Source organism: Primulina huaijiensis, unplaced genomic scaffold, assembly GCF_012295235.1.
Source record: "Primulina huaijiensis isolate GDHJ02 unplaced genomic scaffold, ASM1229523v2 scaffold37281, whole genome shotgun sequence".
Classification (NCBI taxonomy): domain Eukaryota; kingdom Viridiplantae; phylum Streptophyta; class Magnoliopsida; order Lamiales; family Gesneriaceae; genus Primulina; species Primulina huaijiensis.
Window position 1 is genome coordinate 781,770 of NW_027358705.1, and position 24,305 is coordinate 806,074.

General features: G+C 34.9%; 3 protein-coding genes across 5 annotated transcripts; 2 read left to right on the top strand and 1 right to left on the bottom strand.

The window, feature by feature from the left end:
- The first annotated feature begins 1,573 nt into the window (after positions 1 to 1,573).
- On the top strand, positions 1,574 to 5,479 carry LOC140968555 (uncharacterized). Of its 2 annotated transcripts, none has more exons than XM_073429564.1 (2): positions 1,574 to 4,297; positions 4,380 to 5,479. In XM_073429564.1, the coding sequence occupies exon 1, from the start codon at positions 1,923 to 1,925 to the stop codon at positions 3,909 to 3,911; it is 1,989 nt and encodes a 662-aa protein (XP_073285665.1). In that variant the 5' UTR covers positions 1,574 to 1,922; the 3' UTR covers positions 3,912 to 4,297; positions 4,380 to 5,479. The 2 variants fall into 2 exon arrangements, with proteins under 2 accessions (XP_073285665.1, XP_073285667.1); XM_073429566.1 differs by lacking the exon at positions 4,380 to 5,479 and having other exon boundaries at positions 1,574 to 3,588; positions 3,687 to 3,818.
- Positions 5,480 to 5,924: 445 nt separating this feature from the next.
- LOC140968556 (O-fucosyltransferase 29-like) lies at positions 5,925 to 13,222 on the bottom strand. Its single transcript, XM_073429567.1, has 9 exons — positions 12,732 to 13,222; positions 11,558 to 11,648; positions 10,935 to 11,011; positions 10,669 to 10,757; positions 10,344 to 10,533; positions 9,590 to 9,771; positions 7,605 to 7,707; positions 7,090 to 7,418; positions 5,925 to 6,546 (listed from the first exon to the last, which is right to left on the bottom strand). The coding sequence occupies exons 1-9, from the start codon at positions 12,996 to 12,998 to the stop codon at positions 6,183 to 6,185; spliced, it is 1,692 nt and encodes a 563-aa protein (XP_073285668.1). The 5' UTR covers positions 12,999 to 13,222; the 3' UTR covers positions 5,925 to 6,182.
- Positions 13,223 to 16,667: 3,445 nt separating this feature from the next.
- On the top strand, positions 16,668 to 23,765 carry LOC140968450 (protein GET4-like). 2 transcript variants are annotated; one of them, XM_073429396.1, is made up of 12 exons: positions 16,668 to 16,778; positions 16,932 to 17,011; positions 17,165 to 17,243; positions 17,462 to 17,543; positions 18,250 to 18,406; positions 19,402 to 19,492; positions 20,410 to 20,493; positions 20,745 to 20,791; positions 22,733 to 22,861; positions 23,027 to 23,111; positions 23,205 to 23,285; positions 23,531 to 23,765. In XM_073429396.1, exons 1-12 carry the CDS (start codon positions 16,731 to 16,733, stop codon positions 23,546 to 23,548), a joined length of 981 nt encoding a protein of 326 aa, XP_073285497.1. In that variant the 5' UTR covers positions 16,668 to 16,730; the 3' UTR covers positions 23,549 to 23,765. The 2 variants fall into 2 exon arrangements, with proteins under 2 accessions (XP_073285497.1, XP_073285498.1); XM_073429397.1 differs by having other exon boundaries at positions 17,179 to 17,243.
- Positions 23,766 to 24,305: the final 540 nt, after the last annotated feature.

The window sequence follows — 24,305 nt, forward strand, 5'->3', positions numbered from 1 at the left end:
CCTGTTTTGTTTTGTTTATAAATTTTATGTTCATCGACTCACATAAGCACCTTTCTGAAAGGTTTAACCAATTAAAAACCCCCACGTGTATGTTCAAAAATTAAAAAAAAAAAAGGCAAAAATTTTTGTTGCCCAATAGCAATTTATCAGAAGTTTTAAACCATATATACCAAAACCTCTGAACCCAAATAATGATACTATATAGTATATACAATCAATTGAGCATAAATATAACAATTTTCACAAACAAAAGGGAAAAAAAAAGAAACATACTAGAGATCTGGAGAAGTGCAGCAGAGTGTACCCTGTGATAGAGCCCTGCAACTCCGAGAAGATGAGCTCAGACATGACGTCATCCTAGCCACGGCTACAGCGTTGTGCAGAGGCAGCATGGATGCAACGCTCCCCAGCTCCGCCGGTGACCTAACCCCAATTTCCGAGAAATGAAATAGATTCAAATTCTAAGCAAAAATTGCACAAGTGATTTCTAATTTCAATGCTACGATTCTCGACAAAGAAAAAATAACCATAATCTGACACACATAATGAAAACTATAGGAGGACGACCTGGAGAGAAAGAAGCGGCGAATGGGTGAAGAGTCAGATTTTGAAGGGGCGGAGGATCTGGAAAACGACGTCGGGGAAACTCTGAGTTTTGGCTTCGAAATGGTGGATTTCACGGCAGAAATGGAAGGTCTATTGAAAATTCGGCTGCATTTCGTAGCCATTGTTGAACGAAGGGCTGCAAGCCGGGGTTTAGGGCTTTGCAGATTTATCTTCCAAATGTTGATTTACCAGTAATTTTTTTAAATATATATATAGTTTGAGGATTTTAATAAATTTCGGTTTCTGTTTTCATATATTTAATCTAAAAAAACAAAATAATTATTTCTATTGGATTTGATTTTCTGGTGTTATGTTTTGATTAATTCGATTTGGTTTCTATAATTTAATTAATAAATTGAAAAATTATTTGAGTTTATGTTAAGCAATGAATTATGTACTGTAAAAATTTCTATTGGATTTGATTTTCTCGTGTTATGTTTTGATTAATTCGATTTGGTTTCTATAATTTAATTAATAAATTGAAAAATTATTTGAGTTTATGTTAAGCAATGAATTATGTACTGTAAAAATGGAACATTCTAGTAATTATTTGAATTTATGTTATATAATGAATTATGTACCAATAAAAATCGAGCATTCTTTTAAAATCTATAGAAAATAAAAAATTAAGATATTTAATAAAATAAACCCTTTAAATATATATATATATATATATATATAACTAAAATAATAAAATGATTTAAAAATTATGAATGGGTTTAAGATTGTGAATTCAACGTCGATAGAAAATGAATAATAATATTACAGATACAACCAAAATATCGTACAATGATATACAATAATATCGTGATATTTTGTAATTATATTGTGAAATTTATTATTATTTTGTGAGATTTTGTATTGAATTTATCGTGAGATTTTGATAAATGAAATTTTTATATTAAATTTGTTGTGTTATAAGAATTATTGTACGAGGTTGGATGTACATTGCATTACTGTGAAATGAAAAGGAAAGAAGTAATTCGTATATGGAGAACCTCTTCTCTTCGAATTGATGATAATAACAATAACTTTGGAATAAACTTTTGTAAGTTCGGATTCAGAAGGGTTCGGATTCAGAAGGGTATTTGAAGATTTTCGCCGATGAGTTTTGTGGATAGTGTCAGATTTCTCTCCACGTCTTAAAGATTTCCTTCTCCATTGTTCTGTAGAATGAAAGCACACCAACAAAAGCCTTGTCTTGATAAGCTCAAGGTCAGTTCACTCCACAGTTTCTTTGTGCTTGTGGGTTTTCCCCCTTAATTTATTCTCGAAATATGTGGGCTGGAGTCGGCATCTTTTGGTGATAAAGAGGAATGTCATCCATCTGTAGATTTAGGGGGAGAAGTTACCCTGCTTCGAAGCTCTCCAACTCTTTGAGCTCCTTCGTCAATATTGAATCAGGTTGCTCGAATCCACCTGAATTTTCGTTTGAACCACAGATGCCTAGTAGTATTGTTACCCATACGCAGGAACTGGGTTCTCATATTAGAGGAGACATGCCAATTTCTGATAAAATATTCGAACATGGACAGAAATTCGGCTCTTACAGGCAGGGTGACTCCACTTTCTATTCTCTTATTGAACACCATGCCAGCTCTGGTGATTTTAGGTCCTTGGAGATGATTTTTGAACTTATGAAAAGAGAAAAGAGAACTTTTATTGAGAAGAGTTTCATTTTTGTGTTTAGGGCTTATGGGAGAGCGCATTTGCCCCTTAAAGCCGCTGAGTTGTTTGATAGAATGGTAGATGAATTTCAGTGCAGGCAAACTGTCAAGTCTTTTAACTCTGTCCTTACTGTGATTATTCAAGAGGGCCTGCATCAGCGTGCACTTGAGTTCTATAATTACGTTATTAACAATAAAACGAACATATCTCCAAATGTATTGACATTTAATTTAGTCATCAAAGCACTGTGTAAATTAGAAAAAGTCAGTAAAGCGTTAGAGGTGCTCAGGGACATGGCTCTTTTAAGGTGTGTGCCAGATGTGTACACGTATTGCACATTGATGGATGGTTTGTGCAAGGAGGATAGAATGGATGATGCCGTGGCTTTGTTAGACGAGATGCAAGTAGAAGGGTGTTACCCAAGTGCGGCGACATTCAATGTCTTGATTAATGGGCTTTGCAGAAAGGGTGATTTAACCCGGGCTGGAAGGCTAGTTGAGAATATGTTTCTAAAAGGATGCAAACCAAATGAAGTGACTTACAACACACTTATACATGGGTTATGTCTCAAAGGGAAGCTTGACAAGGCAGTCAGTCTTTTGGCGCAAATGTTGTCAAATAAACATATTCCAAATGATGTTACCTATGGAACAATAATAAACGGTTTTGTTAAGCAGGGAAGAGCTGTTGATGGTGTGCATGTGTTGAAGGCCTTGGAGGAAAGGGGTTACAAGGCGAGTGAGTATGTTTATTCAACTCTTATTAGTGGGTTTTTTAAAGAAGGAAAATCTGAAGATGCATTTAAATTATGGAAGCAGATGATAGAACAGGGATGTAAGCCCAATACGGTTGTTTATAGTGCTCTAATTGATGGTTTATGTCGAGAAGGAAAACCATATGAAGCTGAAATTTTCCTTTACGAGATGATTGATTTTGGTTGCATGCCAAATGCTTTCACTTACAGCTCCTTGATGAAGGGTTTCTTTGAGGTAGGAAGCTGCGACAAGGCAATTCTTGTATGGAAAGAGATGGCTCAGAAAGATTACATGGATAATGAAGTTTGTTACAGTGTTCTTATTCATGGGCTATGCAAGAATGGAAACTTGAAACAGGCTCTGATGATATGGAAGCAATTTTTGGCTAAAGGATTTGCCCCTGATGTTGTGGCTTATAGTTCAATGATCCATGGTCTCTGTGCTGCTGGATCAGTAAAACAGGGTTTGAATTTATTCAATGAGATGCTGTGTAAGGCGCCTAACACTAAGCCTGATGTTGTCACCTACAATATACTTCTTACGGCTTTATGCAAACAAGGTAGCATTTCCCATGCTATCGATCTTTTAACTGACATGCTAAATCAAGGATGTGATCCTGACTCAATTACATGCAATATTTTCTTGACCTCTTTGAAGGAGAAGTTTAATCCATTGCAAGACGGCAGAGAGTTTCTAGATGAGTTAGTATTAAGGCTGTACAAACGACAAAGAATTGTTGGAGCATCAAATGTTATAGAAGTGATGCTTAAAGCTTTTCTGCACCCTAAAGAATCCACGTGGGAGAAGGTTATTGTAGACCTTTGTAAACCAAAGAAGATTATAGCAGCCATTGACAAGTGTTGGGCACAATTATTCCTCTGAGGGGAAAGATAGATTTCTTGCATCATTTGATTGTTAAATCCATTAGACTGTGCACCGATTGCTCATGGACTGAAACAGGAAAATATGTTTCATTTCTCGTCATATGACCTGAGACACCGGAGTTAACAATCCTAGGCTCCGATGTTGAAAGTGTCAAAGGCATTTCAATTATGTGCTGCTGTCATTGGCAATATTTGACGATGTAGAAGCTGTTCGTGATAGAACATCTGAATTCTGAAGCAATCTATCTGTTATTTGCTGAATGGGCTTGTCTCAGTGTTGGCAGCAGCAGATTCTTCATTTGTGGCTGCATGTCCATGACTTCTCATTTTATGGCAGGCTTCCAGTCTTCTCATTGACCGTTTGTGTCCTGGCAGATTTCAATCGTATGATCAAGTTTCTCGCAGTCACACCAGGTTTTCCTTTCTTTAGTGTTTGTTGTAGGTGTGTTACATCTGCTTTCCACAGGTCACAAGAGTGTAACTATCAGGATACAGAGATGGAGTTTTCAAATACTCTTTTCTGACTTTCATCAGAAAATGCTTCTCCATGCATGGCAGTGGCTTCATCCAAGTGTTCTCCCTTATAATCCACCGAGACTCTTGTTAAGGCCAACAAGAACTGTGCACAGCCTCTTCTTAACGAGTTGTTTGGCTTATACTTGTGTTGGGCAGTCGCACTTTGGAGCATCAAATGCATCAAGTTGCAGGTAATATCATTATTGAGAGATGCAACATGGGGCGACGCTGGACTCTTCTTGCTTCAACTCGTTCTAGCTAGAATTTATCTCAATCTCATACACTTATGATATACTCTTGACATGGGAATTTTCCAGGTACGTAATGTCATGTAATATTTGTCATGGAATTTATAAGCCATGGCATGAACATGTTATTTTCAGGTATCCTAGTTCAATAAATTTGGATCATCCAATTTTGGTGCGACTACCGAGGTGTGGTAATCCTTTCCCTTTCCAAAAACGATCACCACTATGGATAGGCAACGATCAAATATAATTTTACTGTTGAATCTATGGTCTGTGATGGTATCTTATTTCCAGCCGGTTTTTTCTTCATTACTGACAGCAGTTTCGGAGTCTGACGATGAATATCTTTTCCGGACCATGTTTGATGTGTTTGGGTGTATAGGTTTCGGGTTAACTAAAGAGTGCGTCCATAAAATGCGGAAACTTGAGTAGCTTAAAATACACACTTGAATAATCTTATTTTTTCCCTGAAGAGAACTGAAACACATCCATTCCTACAAAACGAGGAAAAATAAACTTCTTAGCCTAGCTTTTAAAAATTTTGTTACGTCATCCTAATTTACACCAACGAAATAATCGATTCCTCGAGATTTTTTAACAGTTAGCTCTACGATAACGGAAAGGGAAAAAATTTGGAGCGGAGTCTAAATAAATCATATATTCAACACTTCATCGGTCATGTCAAGGGAGCCTTGAAAGCATTTTCTGTTTGTGTATTTTTAACTATTTCTGCTTATTGGATTAAAATGTTTACCTTAACTAAAATTTCACCAATCTTAATTTTAAAAAAAAAATCACCAAAATTTATATCTTCATCCGGATTTCTTCTCTACCTTCTTTAGATATTATCTTTTTTTGTAACTCATGAATTATAAGTTCGTGAATATTTGTATTTACTTATATTTTGTGTGTTTCTAATCTTGTAATATTTCATATAAAATTTATGTTAATGAATAATTAATTTGTTCGTATCTATGTCGTTAAAAGTCATTGTCGGGAGCGAATAATCTTCTGAATACCAAAATTATGAATAGTGTTTTCACAATACTCACAGCATGCGGGAGTGATAAAGCTCTTGCTTAATATCGAATAATCGGAAGTACAGACATTACTTTTATAAAAGCACACAGCTCAACACCAAGTGGAGGAGGAATACTGTTTTAAAGGATGCAAAAACACACACACAAACACACGAGAAGCCACTTACTAACTAGCAGCATACGCAGGAAGGCGAAGGCGGAGGGAAAAGTGAAAGCACAAACTCGTTGAGAGCAACTTAACAATAACACAAATACATAAATGAACATCAGAGTTGATACAACTACAAGATAAGGGGGAGCTTTACATGCATGCATTTCATTTCATTCCATACCAGTATTTCAACCAAAGACTCCAGGAGGAACATTAATTTCATTTGTCCGTTATGCGGATCAAGTGAAATCAATATTGTTACAATGCTTGCTAAAAAGAGGAGAGTAGCAAGGCTGACCTATATGAAGTTTCGTCTAATCAGATAAAAAATCATCGTGGTCGTTTTCCTCTACAACAGAGATGGACACATTTCTCGTGCTTGCCTTTTCTCCTCTTGAGAAACTTCTTTCACTTGTACCATTCTTTTTATCTATGAACTCTGACATAGAAACATTGATAAATCTATCCAAGTTTTGTTTCAGGCACACACAAGCAGATGGAAATTCGTGGAACTCCCCTCGCCCAGGTCTCATCTCTTCAGGTTCTCCCATGAATCCTCTTTGGCGTGATTTGACCTTTCTCGCAAACACACTCCAGTCCATTTTGTCCCGTGAAGCGAACAAGGAACTAAGCCTTTTGGCATTCGGTCTGATGGTCCTCTTGTGGCCCATGTAACGCCTTCAACAAGAAAAGAAGATAGTAATTTCAAGTACATGGAGTATTAAGACACACAGAACTTCTAAAACCCACATATGCCTATTAACACGGTTTCTCCCACTAAACAAGGTGGTGTGTTGATTAGCATATATTTTATCAGGATTCATTAATGAGCCGGTGATAAAAATTAAAAAGACCACACAAGAGTCTACTTTGAGAAATTGATTTAAATGGTTAAATAATTTTTTTTATTACATTTGATGTGAGGGCTTTTCGTCTCAAACATCTTCTTTTCAAAAACTAGACTTGAACGTCAATCTCCAAATTTATTTAACTGCCACCACCCCAAGTGGTGTTGTGACATAAACATCTTGGGGGTGGTGGCAGTTGAATAAATTTGGAGATTGACATTCAAGTCTAGTTTTTCGTGCTCGATAAATTTACCTTTTGTTTCACTTAACTAATAAAAAGGTATTAATAACATGTGAAATATTTAAAAGTTGGACAGAAAGGGCATCGTTATAGCTCCAACATGAAAGAAGGTAGTTTTCTCATGTAGTTTACCTTCGACCAGCTAGGATCTTTGCCATGTTCCCATTATTATTGGTGACAAAGACATCACTTTCTTCACATACAGTATAGTCAATGGCCGCTAAACGAGAAGAGAAGGGAAGAAATGATTTCAGCTCTTCACCAGCCAGCATCTCCTTTGTATAGAAGTTTGGAAAGAGCTCTTTAAGGGGCCTCAAAGTTTCTTCTCCACCGTATATTTCTCCAGATGCAATATAGAGGTAGGTGCTATTTTCGAAGCCAAGGGCCCTCAGCAACAAACCCACCTCATGTGGGGTCAAAGGGCACTTCCCTCGTGTTCTTTCTTCATCAGGGCTTAATTCCTACAGAACAAACGAGAAAATATTGTAAAAATGTCCAATCCGACATGAATGCTTAATTACTTTTAGCTTCATCATCCAATAAATCTTTAAATACTGACTACTCACAATTGTTATTCAGGAAAATGCATCTGTTATTGCATTGCAACCAGCACAAGATTCAAGAATATACATAAACCACAATCTTACCGGTAATGTTTCCCACCGCTTTCTTATCTCACCCAGCACTTGTCTTTCTTTATCGCCCCCTCCATAGTAACAACCGGAAAAGGCGAGCATGTCAGGTTCAAACCTGAAAGTGACAAATCAAGCCGATGAAATAAAATGGACAGGATATCAAACGTCAGGAGTCCATTGATGAAAAGGCGGATAACTCTTTTTTTTTACCTAGATTTCCCATTATTCTGGTATAATCAATAAAGGACACTTAGTGGACATATAATCTAGAAAATTATAATAATCTCATATTAAGGTGACAAGGAGATAGCACACAATACATATTTCATGTAATTTATTCGTGAGCTTTCCACCACTGCGGAACCTTTTAGGACAAAAAAGTTCAAGGCCTTTTCTAAATCAGTATTATTCTTTCCATGTCACACGGCAACCACATTAATATTGCAGACTGAAATATATTTACATTTAACAGCTAAAAGAAGTTGGATCTCCATCGAATTGAACGTTGTTGAATATCCAAAATTAGATTAGGATAGGCATTTGAATTGTTAGATAAAAATTCGTCATCAGTTTTATTTTTAAACTTTGGATAGATTAGATTAGACTAGATTATGTTGTTATCTTCTTATTTATTATGTACTAGCATGAAGCACGTGATGAACGCAAATACCAATTATATAATAAAAATAAAAAAATTAATTTTCCAAGATAGTATATAATAATCTAGTTCATCATGATCGTACCAAACATGTTGAGATAGATCGTCATTTCAGAAGTAAAAAAATTGAGAAAGGAATCTTGAAACTAAACTATGTTCTAGCCATTCACAAGTTGCAGATATCCTAACATAGGCTTTATTTCGACCTACATTTGAAAACTTGATGTCCAAGTTGGGCATGATCGACATATATCATCCAACTTGAGGGGGAGCGTTGAATATCCAAAATTAGATCAGGACTGACATTTGAATTATTAGATAAACCTTCATCTACTATTTTATATTTTAAACTTTGGATAGATTATATTAGATTATGTTGTTAACTTCTGATTTATTAATTACAAGTATAGATTGTGTTTCTCGGTTAATGGAATGAATAAGAATTCATCTTCTTCAGCATATATTTTTCGTATATCAAACTACACTGTAGCAGTATCAGATACAAAATCATCTGAGAAAAAGATTCTCACTTCCAAAATTGAATTAGGGAAAAGCAAGAGGGAACACCACAGAGGAGGAGATGGTGTTTCCAAAGACAACAAAGATCAAGAGAAATAGTTCAAACAATGGGATCAAAGTTCAGCGAAGAATGTTTGTCCCGAAAGAAGCTAATATGAATTGCCCTGTCACTTCAATTCGCCAGCACAGTCTACCTCATGTAACTAGTTAATGCCGGTACAACAGGTGAAGAGAGAATTTTTTGACATGCATATCTTTCTCATACTAAGCAAAAAAATTAAGGACCACAGCACACAATTCGTTACCGTCCAAATTCATAATTAACTGGATAGATTCTATAGCACACAGTCATATTAAAAAATGCAACAGAACATATTGCAAAACGTGAGCATAATCTAATTTGCTGCATAGAATGGCTGGTGTAGCGAAGATGTTCAAAATCCCCATATTATAAGAGAAGATAGGTGTTATCCCAACACAATTAGTGGATAGATTTCTTAATTAATTATAGTCATCTTAACAGAAATATGGCTTCTGACTTGTGACGAGGGACTTACAACAGAATTCCTTGTTCTCTTAAGGCATAAAGACAGAGACTTTAAGATTCTAATGACACAGAGCTGAACCAACTGGTTATCCATATAGAGAATGGGCAAGATTTTCATTGGAAGGATGACAGTGGATTGAATATCAATCCTGAATCTTTTCACACAATTCAGAACCACAAACAGAGCTCGATAATATATGCAGTTTTTAATCCATTCCTTGCAAGTTAAATTCACAAAAGCAAGATTATCACAACAGAGCAAAGATTGCAAACCTCAAGTGAACAGCAATAAAACGTTTTGCCATCTTACGCATACGCACAACAAGCTTCTGGCCCAAATTCCTTATAGATTTGGTAAATCTCAAGGCATGATAATTGACCCGGCATCGCAACTTCTGCAGGTCTTCATTAAGTTCATTAGCCAGCCTGTAATCAAATTTTGTCAACTGCACTACCTGCATAAGTTTTACAGGTCACCGATTAACCAAATCCGCTGAATAACAGTTTGCACTCCACTTAAAATGCAATTTCAACACTCTAAAAACTCTAAATACACTTGTGGAGCCAGGAAAGATTCATTGAGTAGTACAAAAATTTTGATGTGGAGAAAATTGTCCCTATGACAGATATACTACAAAAGACAGCTCGACTATTTACCCTGAAAATCTGCCAGTAAGGTTAACAAAAACGTAGCCGGTACTAGAGCAGAGACTCAAGAAGAAATTCCTCACATATTCAGACCTTGTTGAATCTTTTCCTTTCCCCAAACACATTTCCAAGCTTCCAAAATTAAATTATTTGATCATAAAAGTAAAATATTAAAGAGGCATAGCAGCAAACAAATAAAGCACTTTTTCTTGGTTTCGTTCATCGGCACCCGGACATCTAAGTGGCTATTCTTCAACCTAAAAACAAACATATATCTTTATTATGTGCATGACAATCAAGTATACCAAGATTCACCACAAGCACATTATAACAAGAAATTAGAATGCTTTGTTCATAATTCAAATCTTTTTCATCTTACACGTCTCCTCAAAAGAAGCGGCAAAACTTGTTCCAGATAATATTCAGGTTCTGATTTTCGTGGAATTCGCATGGTATATGGTGGTTTTTCCATTGACCTCATGAACTTCTCCGGCACTCTTTTAACAATTGGAACATCCTTTGCGAGGTAAGAGATAAACCAATCAACATCAAAAATCTGGAAGAAATCACTGCATACCAAAGTAAACTAGGATGAGTAAAAAAATTGTTTTCGAGCCAAAATGGGCCATGCTAAAGTTTAGGTGAAAGTCTGTACTCATAGGTTTTAAGGCAACAGAGGACCATATGATTTCATTTTAACAAACCTTTCATCCTTCCAGTATGAATGATGATCCAATTCTGGCACAACCAAAGTAGCATTCAAGATCCTTGCAACAACTACAGCATCAGTTATCTGAAGAGAAAAAATGCAATCCAAATTTAAGATTTAAATGCACATGATTGAAAGCAATATAACATGATGGAAGTCGGATAATTGAAATGCAAAAAATATGAGAAAACATATCAGTACTTGTTTCTCAATCTGGATGCCTATAAAATAAAAACTGAGCAAGTACCAGAAAACACTTACTCCTGTTCTTTGTTGGTTAAGTCCTCCGCTGGTAGCAATTAGTAAGTAGCCATTCGAACGTCTTTCACGTACAGCAGCTACAAACAAAAAACTAGTTCCTGAATGCTACTACTTCCACCAATAAGAACAAATAACCTTGACAGCAAGTTGAAGGGGCACAACAAGAAAATTAAAGTAATCACATCCATGGTTGCTCTCTGATGCTATAACTTGTAAGCATCTCAAGGGTATAATCTTTGAATTTTTACTTCTTCACTTTCTTAAAATGAAAAGAGAACTTAGTTTAAACAAATGTCATAAAACAGCCCAGCACATGGTAGCAAAGCCAGAATTACTCTTGTGTACTTTTATGGAAGATACTTGACATTTTGTGGTCCTTTAGTGTTTTCCCGTACAATTTTGCATCTCATCTTTTGTTATAGCAACAGAACTGACACCATCATTTATTAACAGAAGCCAACTGCCACAATTAATTGATGAATCATATAAAGCAACATAATTCCTGCTTCAAGGGAGATGATAACAGCATATTAACAGAAAAAAAAATTGGTTTAGTTACAGGTTTGAACCAACGAAGCAAATGCATCAACACAAGCAGAATACCGGGAAAATAGTTAACTTACCTGCAAAATGAGGACCTCTGTCACAGCAGCCATAATAGAAATTTGAAAACTTTGATTTCCATACATCAATTGGGACACGAGAATCTCTATCCTAAATTACATGAAACAGTAAGTGCTCTGAGTTTGCCGGATAATTTTGTTGGACAACCCCAAAGACATTATATATCACAAGATCACGCTTCTGCTGGGACTTACATAATTAGATTAAGTCAAAAAAGGAGGGAAAGACAATATCAAAAGATATATCGAACATCAACGCCAATAACAGAAGTACGCAACAGAATGATTGACAACATCATGTGATTACCAAGGACAAGAATATCATGTAGATGCAATAGATAAACCTTCACAATTAACTCAATTAAAAGACCAGAATTTGCAGAGAAAACTAAGAATAAAACATTTTCTTATGTAATACAATGGCGTCAAAAGGAATAGTTTTACTTCCATACATATTGAACGGAACATTCCCAAACATCTTTTTACATGTTTCTAACCCTTAATTTCCCATTACATAACATAGTGACAGAAAGAATGAGAAAATTGCATAACCTCAATTGTTTAATAAATAAAAACTCAATCCATATCCAAAAATAAACGAAAAATTGCAGGAAAATTTGAATCTGGAAGCAAACTGTAAACATGAAGAACCCCCCCCCCCCCCCCCCAACCCACCCACCCACCCACACACACACACAGAGTTAAAGGAGCAACAAATAATTGAAATGAGGAACAGTCTGCTAGAGATGAAAAATGTATTCCACGAAAATATACCATGTTCGAGAAACACAAACAAGGGACTTCATAAAAAATGGAATCGACTGGAATTCCCTTTACTTCATTAAATAATGGAATCAACAGGAATTCCCTTTTCTGTTAATGTTGCCAACTTCCAGGATAACTGGTGCATAAAATTCTGCAACTTAGCTCCTAATGATATATTAGACATCCCAACCCTAGGAGTGAAATTAAAAGAAGTTAAATCATACTGAACTATTATAATATGGACCAAGTAAAAGTATTTCCAAAATGTAACATTTCAACTCAAATTTTATACGTTAGAACAACTTTTCACACTTCAGCTGTGTGATTTACAACAAATCCACAAAAACAGCAATTAAAGAACAATAAATTACACAAAAAACAGCGAAACTCCTCAATCCACGGTCCATACCGTCTTATAGTACCACGCCCGCTTAACAAGTCGTTGAGAATACCACTCCAGATCAGAAGCCACGTGCCCTGTGAAGAGAGAAATGAGACCCACCGCAAAAAGCAGAAGTCCGCAAACCATTGTCCACGGCATCACCACCACCTCCGCAGGCCGCCTCCATTTCCAAAAATAATTGGAAAAATACCCTTGTTGCTTTTCATTTTGCTTCTGCAGCTGCTGCTGCTGCTGCTGCAGAACTGCAGAGGCCAGATAATTAGCCAAGCCCATTCTTCCTCCCCTTTGTCATAGTAGACACATTAGATTTTCACGCTAACAGAGCACGCAGTAAAGGCGATTTCTGCTGTTATTCAGTAGAAGCATGCATCATATACAAAATACGGACCCTTACACAAACCCTAATCGCGATTTCCCCTCTTTTTACCGTGAGAAGGTGAAATTTTGGGAGAAGCCGAGCGACGATGTGTGTATGTGTAATTTGTGTGTGAAATGGATAGAGGTGAAAACGATGGTCAATAATCTGTAATTAAATGATGACGAAAAAGGTTAAGACAAATTATTCAGATAATAAAGCATTAAATGAGTATTAATTTAAGTAATTAACAAGGGAATGAGTTTCAATTCAGGTGGTCTATTCTAAATCAATTTTAAATTTGGAATCATGTTTTCATTATTTCTTGATGGATCTATGCAAGATGTCGACCTACTTTATGTGCGAATATATATATAAAATGATTAAATATTCCAAGTCATTCAATCAAAAATAATAATAGTATCATAAAAAAAACCCAATAAAAAATATATAACTGGTTTTCTTTTAAACAATTTCACATATTTTTATTTATGAAATGAATTCACCCAGTTAATACTTAGAATGAAAATTAATAATTTTGTCATAAACAATAGTATTTTTCATGAGTCGGAAGTGTAGAATATCTGTATAACAAAATTGATTCGTAAGTTAGTCTCATATTTGTTTTTTATTTTAAATATAAGTTTATATTAAACATTTAGCAAATTTTAATGAATATTCCTTGGATCAAAGTTTAATTTAATAAAGTAGGTATTTAATTTTTTAGAATATTATTTAAGTATTAATTTAAGAAGAAAAACACGTAACAATATATTCATATTTTAAGAAAATATTATATTTTATTTTAGTCAATTTTTAAAGCATGATATTTATTACCAAATATATCAGTATTTTTTAACTTTATTAGATGTGTAGGTGGACCATTGATCCGACAGCTTATGTTCCACCAAGTATTGAACAATTATTTTTTATTTTTCAGTTGTTCCTAAAAATACGTGGCCAGTCAAAAAATAATTTAAAGTACACGAATATTTAATGTGAGGGTAGAATTTAAAAATATGAGGACAAAACCTCATTTTTTTTTAAAAAAAAAAAAATCTCACGAGGGATATTAAAAGAGAATTTATTCGTTTTGCGCTGCTTGAGTTCTTGAATATGATTCAAATGAAATTGCATACTGTAGCTTTAAATTTCACTATAATTCTAGAACCTATAAATTTTAAAAGTAACTTAAACTTTTAGAGTTTATTAAATTCAGTATCTTTATTTTGACATTCTGGATAAACCCAAAATCAGAATTTGTGCTCAGATTAATAAATTTGATTATAATTCATACAATTAAAAAACAAATTAAAATTAAAAATTATAGAAAAACCGAAAACCAATTTTTTTTTAATGAAATGCCAAAATTAATTCAGACATTTTAATATATATTTTATATTTTTAAGTGTTCTTATATTAAAATTTGAATTTTAACAAGAATTAATTAATTTTTAATATGATAAGTGAACAAATCAACCAAGAAGACCTACCTTCCAATATAGTATAACTCATGTTCCGACATGTTGAGTAGGTCCATCGAGCTTTACCACTGACATTTTTTAACTTAAAATTATAATATAATTTGTATACGTTAAAGATCAACGTACGTAATGCTTTTTAACACCATCTTTCCCGATTTATGCCATGCCTGAAGTTCATCATTTGCGCTATACAAACTTCTGCAAAGTTAATTTTAGTAAATAATGAAAGAGGGGATAGTTCCATCGCTTGTGCCATTAAAATAAAATATATCTTTCTTCTTACTGCTAAAACTATTAGTCATGACAGTTTGAGTATTTTTTGCAAGAGGAACATATCCCGAACACAGAGGAATGACTAGAATATATCTTAATTGAAAATATGAGAGCAGATAATATAAAACATGATAAGGATATCAAATATCAAAGCCATGAAAAATAGATACGAGGCAGAGAGGTTAACAAAAAGGATAGAAAAACTTACCAAATTACCTGAAAGTCAAAGAAGATCTACCATGCAGGCGTAGAGCTTCAATGTTGGTATGAGGCTATGTTCTTTCATTTTGTGAAATAGAGCCTCTCCTTCGTGTTTTGATTAGCAAATAAAAAATTTATTTGAGGTATGACCGCTCGATCACTTTTGGTTCCAAATTCACCATCCCATTCGAATCCCAAAAGAAGAACATACAAGTTGAACGTCATAGTGAGAGAGAATATTCCTAAAAAAAAGTAGATAGGAATGACGATTCTGCCGGATCAAGATTCTGAAAATTAGTTATCAAGAGTTACACCCACCATGGCTTCTATGTTAACTTTATCGAGAACACGTAACGAAACCTTGAATTGTAAGGCAACCCAACTTGATCTTCTGTGAAGCTCTTTTATTTGGTCCGTTATCACAGCATTTTAGTATTGAATTTCTTGTCCACGTTCTCTGTGATCCATGGCAGTATTTCATCATGAACTGGTACACAGACTTCCTTTGCAAACTCGTTTAAAAGTATCGTTTTGGGCTTCTTTACGACTATATCGGCTTGAAGGAACTCTCTTTTTGCCGCTTCCAACTCTTCTTTGATATTGGGTGCTGTATAAACGCTCAAATAGAAGAGAAAAATAAAATTTAATGATCTCACACGTGCTTTTGTTTGTGTGCGTGGAAGGACGACAAATTACCATGGGATCAGAAGAAGCTTCTGTACACAGAACAGAGCAAAACAAACGAGTGGTTGCAAATCTTGGAATCCTGTATTTTGACCTGATAATTTTTCTTTCCTCTCCAGATTTTCTCCTCAAAGCAGTTGATAAAACAGTCTCCATCCACTGCAGTGGAGATAAAAAGGATTTGTGAAGCACATACTCCCGTGTAGTAAGAAATTTGTTCGATTCAGTTGCAGTACGTGATTTTTTATTTATTTATTAAATGAGATTTAACCAATATCTGTCCTATTCTTTGTGTCCGATAACAAAATATTGACTGCTCAATCTCATTTACCAATAATACCTGTCCTATTCGTTCGTGGTGTCCGATGACAAAATATTGACTGCTCTCAGATCACATGACCACCAACATTATAAGCAGCCTGTATCATGTCAACCCTAATGATGAATTAATATGCATACATATAAACTGAATTAGAAAAAAAAAAAAAAAAATTGATGAAAACCTCTTCTGGAAACTTCATATTTCATCAATATGAATAATTAACCACTAAAATCACAAACCATCACTCTTATGATCATATTTACATTAACAATCCCTAAAGTTTCAAAGCATTTCTGCTTACAGTTTTAACCTCATTTATCGAAAACATATATCTATTTATTTTCATAATTTTTATTTTATGTTTCTAATTTTGTTGTTTATTGTTTTTTCGTTGTTATTTTGTAACATTTTTTTTTATTGTTAACGTATTAATAATTTAATTTAGTTGTTTATTAAATTAATATATTCGATTGTTAATTAATTTCAATCCAAATATTATCTATTTATATATTAATTGTAGTCTAATAATTTCAATTTTTTATTCTGAATTTAATGTCATAATTGATTAATCGTCTTTCTCGATTTTGTACATTATCAGTTTTTTTTTTTTTTTTTTTTTTTTTTTTTTTTTTTTTTTTTGGGTTCAGTTTTAGAGATTCATAAACATAAACTCTCTGAAAAGAGCTATGCCGCGGGAGAGAGCTAAGCGGATTACCCATGCACCAGTTCAAGAGGTTTGCTTATAACCTACTTTTTAATTTACATTGCACGCTTCTCAGTTTCCATTTTTCTTTTTTTGGATTTTTGTGCTTAAAATTTGTTGCCACCTATTCTCAGTTTTCAATTATGAATTTCTTTTTGGGTTTCCATTTATTTGACAATTGCAGAATATTGAGAAGATTAATCAAGTTGTTGAAGATGGCAATTACTATGGCGCTCAACAGATGTACAAGACTTTCAGTGCGAGGTATCTTAATCTTGTTTAATTTCATCTTTAAAGGCTTATGCTTTGATGTGACCTGTGGGAAGTGGTGCTCTTGTTAATTGATGTCCATGGGAGTTCTGCCTATTTGGGCTTATTTTTATGGTAGCTTAATATTATATCTGTTAATTACTGCAGATATATATCTGCAGATAGGTATTCTGATGCCTTGGATATTCTTCACTCTGGTGCTTGCTTAGAATTAGAAAATGGACAGGTCTTATTTTTACTGCTTTCTTATTTTGAGAACTGATCTATTAGTATTTTCCACTAGAATATTATCAATCAAAGTGCTGAATTGACTAGGCCATTTTAATCTATCATATCTAGGGAAACAAGGAGCCTTCATGGATTTGTCTTTTTTGGTAATCAGCTGTTATCTCACATTGTTTCATAGTAGAAACACTGATATGCAATGCACACACTAAATTTTAGGTTACTTGTGGAGCGGAACTCGGTCTTATGTTCGTGGAAACTCTTGTTAAAGGAAAAATTCCTTATGATGATGATACTCTCGGTCAGTTATTCTTTTAGTTTGAGTTCATTTGTTTTCAGAAATGTCATTATTTGTTAAAATTTGTACGAATTTATTCAAAATATCGAAGCACATCTTTCAGAATTATCATATGTAAGTGCTATAATCTGTGTCATATTACATTTTTGGTGATCCTAGGAGTGAGGGAGTACATATTTTATTATATTTTCTCTCCTTGATAGAGCTTTAAATCTGCGAATAGAGGGGGTAACCAAAGCTCGGTTTGGCCTGGGCAAACCTGGCTTTGGAAGACCTAGATTGATTGACCTGGCTTGGACTACCGGGCAGGATCCTTTTCCCCTTCTGGAGTCTTTCTGGGCAACTGGGTTTAATTAAAACAAACCGGATAACTGTTCCTGCCTGGTTACTCTTTAAATGAGATGTATTTTATTTGTATATATATCATGTATAGATCATAGAAATTGAAGTGATTTGATGTATGAGAATCAGATTCTAAATAATTGCTTGTAATTTTCGTCATATTGTAAGAAATATTTAAGGGTTTCCAGAGATCTGTTCTGATACTTGAAACAACCTTTCATGGATTAATTGTTCTTTGTAGCTTGATTTCTGAGTAAAGTAATGTTAGTTTGACATGCTACTTTACCAATCTTTGATGTTTTATTTTTCTGATAGTTAAGTTCAACTACATGATTAGTTTCTTAGATTCTAAGAGTATGAATTATAGATCGTATCAGGAAAATATATAAGAAGTTTCCTCAGATATCAGTGCCACAAAATTTGGATCTTGCCGATGACGATGACATACAACAACTTTCTGAAGCTCTCGGTGCTGCAAAAATACGTGTGGAGGGTTGCTCATCTTTTTTGAAGGCTGCTATCAAGTAAGAAAGTTCTGCATAATTTTCTATTCTTTCTCTTTCTCTCTTTCCTTCAATCTTTCTCATTATTGACAGTTTAATTGGTTAGGCAGGCATGGACATTTGCGACCCATATCATCTTTGAACATTTCTAGGCACTATGCTGACTATATAAATTTTCTTTAGCCTCACAATCACATAATAGCAATTAGTCTTATGTTCTTCCACTAATTTTGGTACCTTGATTTGTCGTCTGATAAGGAATAAGTTTGCTTTGGTGCAGAAATTATCGTAATAAATAGATGCAGCAGATAGATGAGATTACCAAATGCTTGACATTGAGCATTAAGTGAAGATGTGTAGAATTTGGCTCCCTAGGAGTAGTAATAGCATAAGATTATTGTGGATCAACAAGTTGCCAACCAAATGCTCTGTTAGGCCAAAGGCTCCCATTGCCAATATACTCCTTTTTAGTTACTGACAGAACTTTTGTGAAAGATTAATCATGAATCAAATCAAAGCAGTAAACTGTAGCAGGGCCTTGATGCAAAAGCTATGCTCCTCCAATTTGATCAAATCATCGTATGTATACCCTTAATCATGTGGTATCCAATGTTCATCCATTTATTGAATGGTAATATATGGTTGGGAAAATTGGGGGATCTTGGGCTCTTCTAATATTTTCTATTTAGCTTCTCCTGGTAAATGTGATTTGTTTGTTTCTGATAAATTACAAAGGATTTTAGTTGACAAATTTTTTGAATAAAGTATGTTTCTTAGTGGCTAAGTAATAGAAAATGTGGGAGCTTTTAGTTCATTTTGACAGTGGAGAAGCGTTAATCATATAGAGTTCAAGATTGTGAAAACTAGTATGGTATTCAAATTTTACCTATGAACATGCTCAATTTCTTGTACTTCGGCTGTTGGAGTGATTGAACTCATATCCCACCCTTTTAAATGTTTATACTTTTGGCCTACCGGCCTAAAATGCAATAACAAATTTGTTACAATCTTTTCAGGTGGTCTATTGAATTTGGAGCACATAGGAATGGGTCTCCTGAACTACACGATATGCTCGCAGATTATTTATATTCAGAGTCTCCTGAGTTGGTAAAGCTCCTTAACATACTTGATTCTGTTTTATAAAATGCTACACCTTATGCTCAAGGTTATATTTGATATGACCCTCACTCGACATCATTTTGAAGTTTATATGTGAACTTCGTTGAAGGACAAGAATATTATTTAAAAGATATTTGCCTAGGACTTAAGAAAATCAAGCAAAAACGTGGAATAAACAAATAAACAATTGATTTTTGTTTTTATAAATATGATGCAAAATAAAAACTAAAAAAAAAGATATGTTGAATTCAGGCTCGAAGCTTTCGAATTCGATTGACAGGACAAAAACCTCGATTCAAAACTTAGAAAAGCACGAACTTGGGTATATGATGGATTAGTGAAGACACCACACCACATGTTCCAGTGACAAATGTGAAGCACAACGTGATGATAAATCAAGAATTTGAACGCCACAAGGATTACACCTTGATAACCATAACCATCAGAATAAAAGATACAGGCCATTACATACCCCTGCTACCAGAAACTGATCATTGGCCACTGATATCTATCAGCAGTGGCATCTGCTCTTGCTACTGAAATCCACCAGTGCTGTGATACCATAAATGTCATCGACAAATGGAATCTATCAGTGCCATCATCCACCTTTGACAACTGATAATACTATAATATGAACTAAAATGCTGCAAGTTCTATTTTTAGTCTCCACTATTCATAATTTATGGAATTTTTTAAATGTTTTAAACTCATTTTAACAACTCACCCAAATACAAAAAATCAAATTATAACACTTTCTCATTATTAATGCACTTTTTGGCTGACCCCTCTATCGAAACACTCACTGTTGATTGCTTAATTTACTTGATGTCCTAGAAATACTTGTTTATATTCGCAGTGATTGCCAACCTCCTCATCATGCTCTAAATACCCGTTTATTGTTTCAGGACATGGCCAAAGTGTCATACCATTTTGTTAGAGGGAAAAGTCCAAAGAAGTTTGCCGCTACTTTAGTCAATTTCATGGGCAAGGTTTGACCCTCAGCTTCATATTTTTTACCATCCTCTTTTTAGCTGCTAGTTCAAGTTCTAGAAGTTTGTTGATTTCTCCCGTTGTTTCATTATTTGAATCAATTGATTGCAATAGTAGGCTTGTAGCTTTGGTTTATTGTAAAAGTATGGTGTTCGATGATACGAATCTTTGCATCATGTATGTGACACTATCTGAGAACTGCAGTGCGTCTTTCTGTTGGAATCAATCTAACTTACAGTTTTGATCACAGTGCTATCCCGGTGAAGATGATTTAGCCGTTGCTCGTGCAGTTTTGATGTAAGTTAACTATTGCAGTTATTTGATTATAACCTTTGAACCAGCATCTTTTGGCTTCTTGTTAAGTTTTTATTCAGCCACCTCTCAACTGATTCATGGAGTGCATTTCACACCCTGTGAGCTCGGTCTATTTAGTTATTCAATTCATACAACGCAGTGATTTGTATGGAAGGAGTTGTTTTAGTTATCCCTTGTAGACAAAGTAAATGCAGTTAGAAAAATTTATCACCTCCTCAGTACAAAATACTTATGGATTATATGTTGGCAACTTGCTGAACTTGGTGTAGTCGTGTAGACTCCTTTGGGAATGGATAACCAGATTAGTGATGATTCAGCTGCCGCTGAACATGCTTGTTTAAGATTGAAAGTGCATCTTTTTGGTGACTGATAAATTATGCTCCTCTTTTATAGGGCCTGGAGGGGTATTATCAGTCACTGAAAATCTGACCAACCAGGTCTGACCTCGAGCACAATTTCAATGGCTCAAAAGAACCAGACCTTGGTACTCCAGTTTATCAAAGAAAATAAATATAACCTGAAAACTAATGCCAATATCTAAAGAGCTCCGGCATTAGATTTTAACAGAAACAGAGTAATTTCTAATTTGCTTGACCCTGAGTAATTAATAGCCTATAGTGTCAAAAATAAATTAGGTTTTATCACTATCCCTCGAGGTTGTCCACGGGTGGTGTGCAAACAAAATTTATATGGCTCCCAAACTTTGTCGGCAGATTTCTATTTCAAAAATCAATTCTAGAAGCCGATCGAATTCATTTTATCCTGGCTGAGATGTTGATATCTTCTCAAATTATCCTGTTTATAGTGGTTGATTTATATTAGGTTGTTCAGTTCCATCAGAATTGTAATGTTTTGGTAAGTGGTGGAATACAACTAGAATCCCAATTCCCAATTATCAAAATATGGACAAGACAATCTATTTAGAATCCAAGGATATGGCAGAGACATACGTTAAGATCAAGCGCTTATCACTAGGCCAAAAGCTATAGCTGTTAGCTAATGTGCAACTTTATTTCTTTATACTTGTGTGCTAATAGATCAGGCTGTTAGACCTATGAGTCCGGGGGGTGCGTGTCTATCTTCTGGTGCTGTCTCATATCCTTTAGAGATCAGTCTTATTCTTTCCCTACCGTCAGCCCTGTCCCCAGCAGAGACAGTATTACCCGTTAAGATCTGGTGTCACTTTTTTATGGCCCACTTAGCCAACCAGATCAAGCGGCGCAACGTCAGTAGCTTGACACATGAGAACTTCCCAGGAGGTCACTCATCCCAATACTACTCTCACTCATGCACGCTTAACTTAACATCTCCCCAAAGAAGTATAGAAATATGCTTCTTGGGAGACTTGAACTCATGATCTCGCTCTGATACCAATTGTTAGAATCAAGCGCTTACCATTAGGCCAAAAGTTATAGCTGTTAGTCAAGGTGCAACTTTATTTCCTTATCTTGTGACAGCGCAGAGTGCACCTACTTGTGTGCTAATGGGTCGGGCCGTTAGACCCATGAGTCTGGGGAAGTGCTTGTCTATCTGCTGGTGCTGTCTCATATCCGTAGATATCAGTCTTACCTTTTTTCTACCGTCGGTCATGTCGTCAGCAGAGACAGTATTACCCGTTAAGATCTGGTGTCATTCTTTTATGTCCAACTTAGCCGACCAGATCAAACGGCGCAACGTCAACAACTTGACGCATGAGAACTTCCCAGGAGGTCATCCATCCTAATACTACTCTCACTCATGCACGCTTTACCCAACAGCATACTTGAGTCACAAACTTTTGTTGCTTAAAAGAGATTTCTTCCACCCCTTTTGTGTTTTACATATAGTTGTTCATATTATGAATTGGTCTTTTGAATTATTCATTTTCATTTCGACGAATCTTTTGAATTGGAATAATTTTGTTTTTTGTTTTAATCCCTGCAGGTATTTATCTTTAGGTAATTTGAGAGATGCTAATTTCCTTACGGATGACATGAAGAAGCAAGTGCAAGTTCGAGAGGTTGATTTCCCTCAATCAGAATTGATGCAATTCATTATTTATCTTCTACAGACGTAAGTCGACTCTTTTTATTGCCCCAGTTTTCCAAAGGGTCTCAGTTTTTGGCATTGCCGACAGTTATGAAAATATCGGTGACAATGAGTCTGACTGAGTCTTTTCAGACCGAATTGATGAGAAGAAGCGTTCCATTGCTGCCTTCATTCCCTATTTTAATGCAGGTTGCAGAGAGATGCTTTGCCTCTTTTCAATATAATACGGCAACTATACAAATCAAGTCTAGACAGAGAACCTATATTGAATGAGGTATGCGTTTCCTAGTCTTATCCTTGTTGAATGTCTTTCCATTTATCCTGCAATAGCTTCACGTTTCTGTTGTTGGCTGTCCTCTTTGAATAGCTCCTCGATGAAGTTGCCTGGAAGTTTTATGGAGTTCGACGCAGAAATTCCATGCCAGGAATGTTTGGGGAAATTTTCAAGGTATTAACTGTATATAATATTGATGCTGTTTTGGTAAATTCAATCATTAACACACTAGAGAGACCTAAACAAAACTTCTAGTGTTGCTTGCTTATTATATAGCAAATATATAATCAGACAGTAGTCGATAATACCTTATACTTCTCCTATAACTTTAATCAAACAGATATATTTTAATGTTAGTCTATTGTTAATAATTGGAGTTTTTCCCGAAGGCTTGTAAAATTTCATTTGCTACTTTACAGATGATGGCAGAGGAATAGGGAGTCAGTCAAATTGGGATTATGATGGTCTACAAGCAGTTCAGTCCTAATTTCAAGATTTTTGGTTTTTGAATACAAATATGGCCTTAATTATCTGAAGAATATTTATATGCTAGCTTTCATACGTTCCTTAATGGTTGTCCTATGCTTTTCCTTCAGTGGAATGGTGTATTATCTCAAATTATTTATACCCAGTTACAAATAGAAATTTCCCGAAGCCTCAAGTTTGTTTTTTCTCCTGAACTCTGCTTTCCTCGTGTTATTCTTCCAAATTCAGACGTACTTCATCGAATACAGTAGTTCGAATATACTCATTAATGGAAAAATCATCAGTATTTAATGATAAATAAATGAAGAAATGATCATGCTCATATGAGGCCTGGTACCACAAGGTTCAGGATCATAATGTTTAATATAAGTCAAATTTGAACAATCAGCTGGCACGTAATCATTTTCTGTTTTCAATACAAATTGGCATGAAATCCAATTGGATCAATTCTTGATACAAACTTACTCGTCAGCCACGAAACTTTGTGAAAAGTCTACGGGAAATTGGGGATCAGTCTCCAGCCGTCGTTTTTTTTAGTGTTAAGTCCCTGGGTACTTTTTTAGTACCACATTTCCATATGAAGTGTACCACATTTCCACATGAAGTGTACCAAAAGAAATGTTTTGATTGGAGATTTTTCACCAACTTCCCCAAAAGTCTAATATGTATGAAACTCTTTAAAAATATTAATAGATTAATATTTTCTTG

Coding starts and splice junctions, on each gene's coding strand:
- LOC140968555 (XM_073429564.1), top strand. CDS start 1,923: ATGTCATCCATCTGTAGATTTAGGGGGAGAAGTTACCCTGCTTCGAAG.
- LOC140968556 (XM_073429567.1), bottom strand. CDS start 12,998: ATGGGCTTGGCTAATTATCTGGCCTCTGCAGTTCTGCAGCAGCAGCAG. Junction 11,649..12,731: donor GGGCGTGGTACTATAAGACG/GTATGGACCGTG, acceptor CATGTAATTTAG/GATAGAGATTCTCGTGTCCC. Junction 11,012..11,557: donor CAGAGGTCCTCATTTTGCAG/GTAAGTTAACTA, acceptor TTTTGTTTGTAG/CTGCTGTACGTGAAAGACGT.
- LOC140968450 (XM_073429396.1), top strand. CDS start 16,731: ATGCCGCGGGAGAGAGCTAAGCGGATTACCCATGCACCAGTTCAAGAG. Junction 17,544..18,249: donor TTATGATGATGATACTCTCG/GTCAGTTATTCT, acceptor TATGAATTATAG/ATCGTATCAGGAAAATATAT. Junction 19,493..20,409: donor ATTCAGAGTCTCCTGAGTTG/GTAAAGCTCCTT, acceptor TTATTGTTTCAG/GACATGGCCAAAGTGTCATA.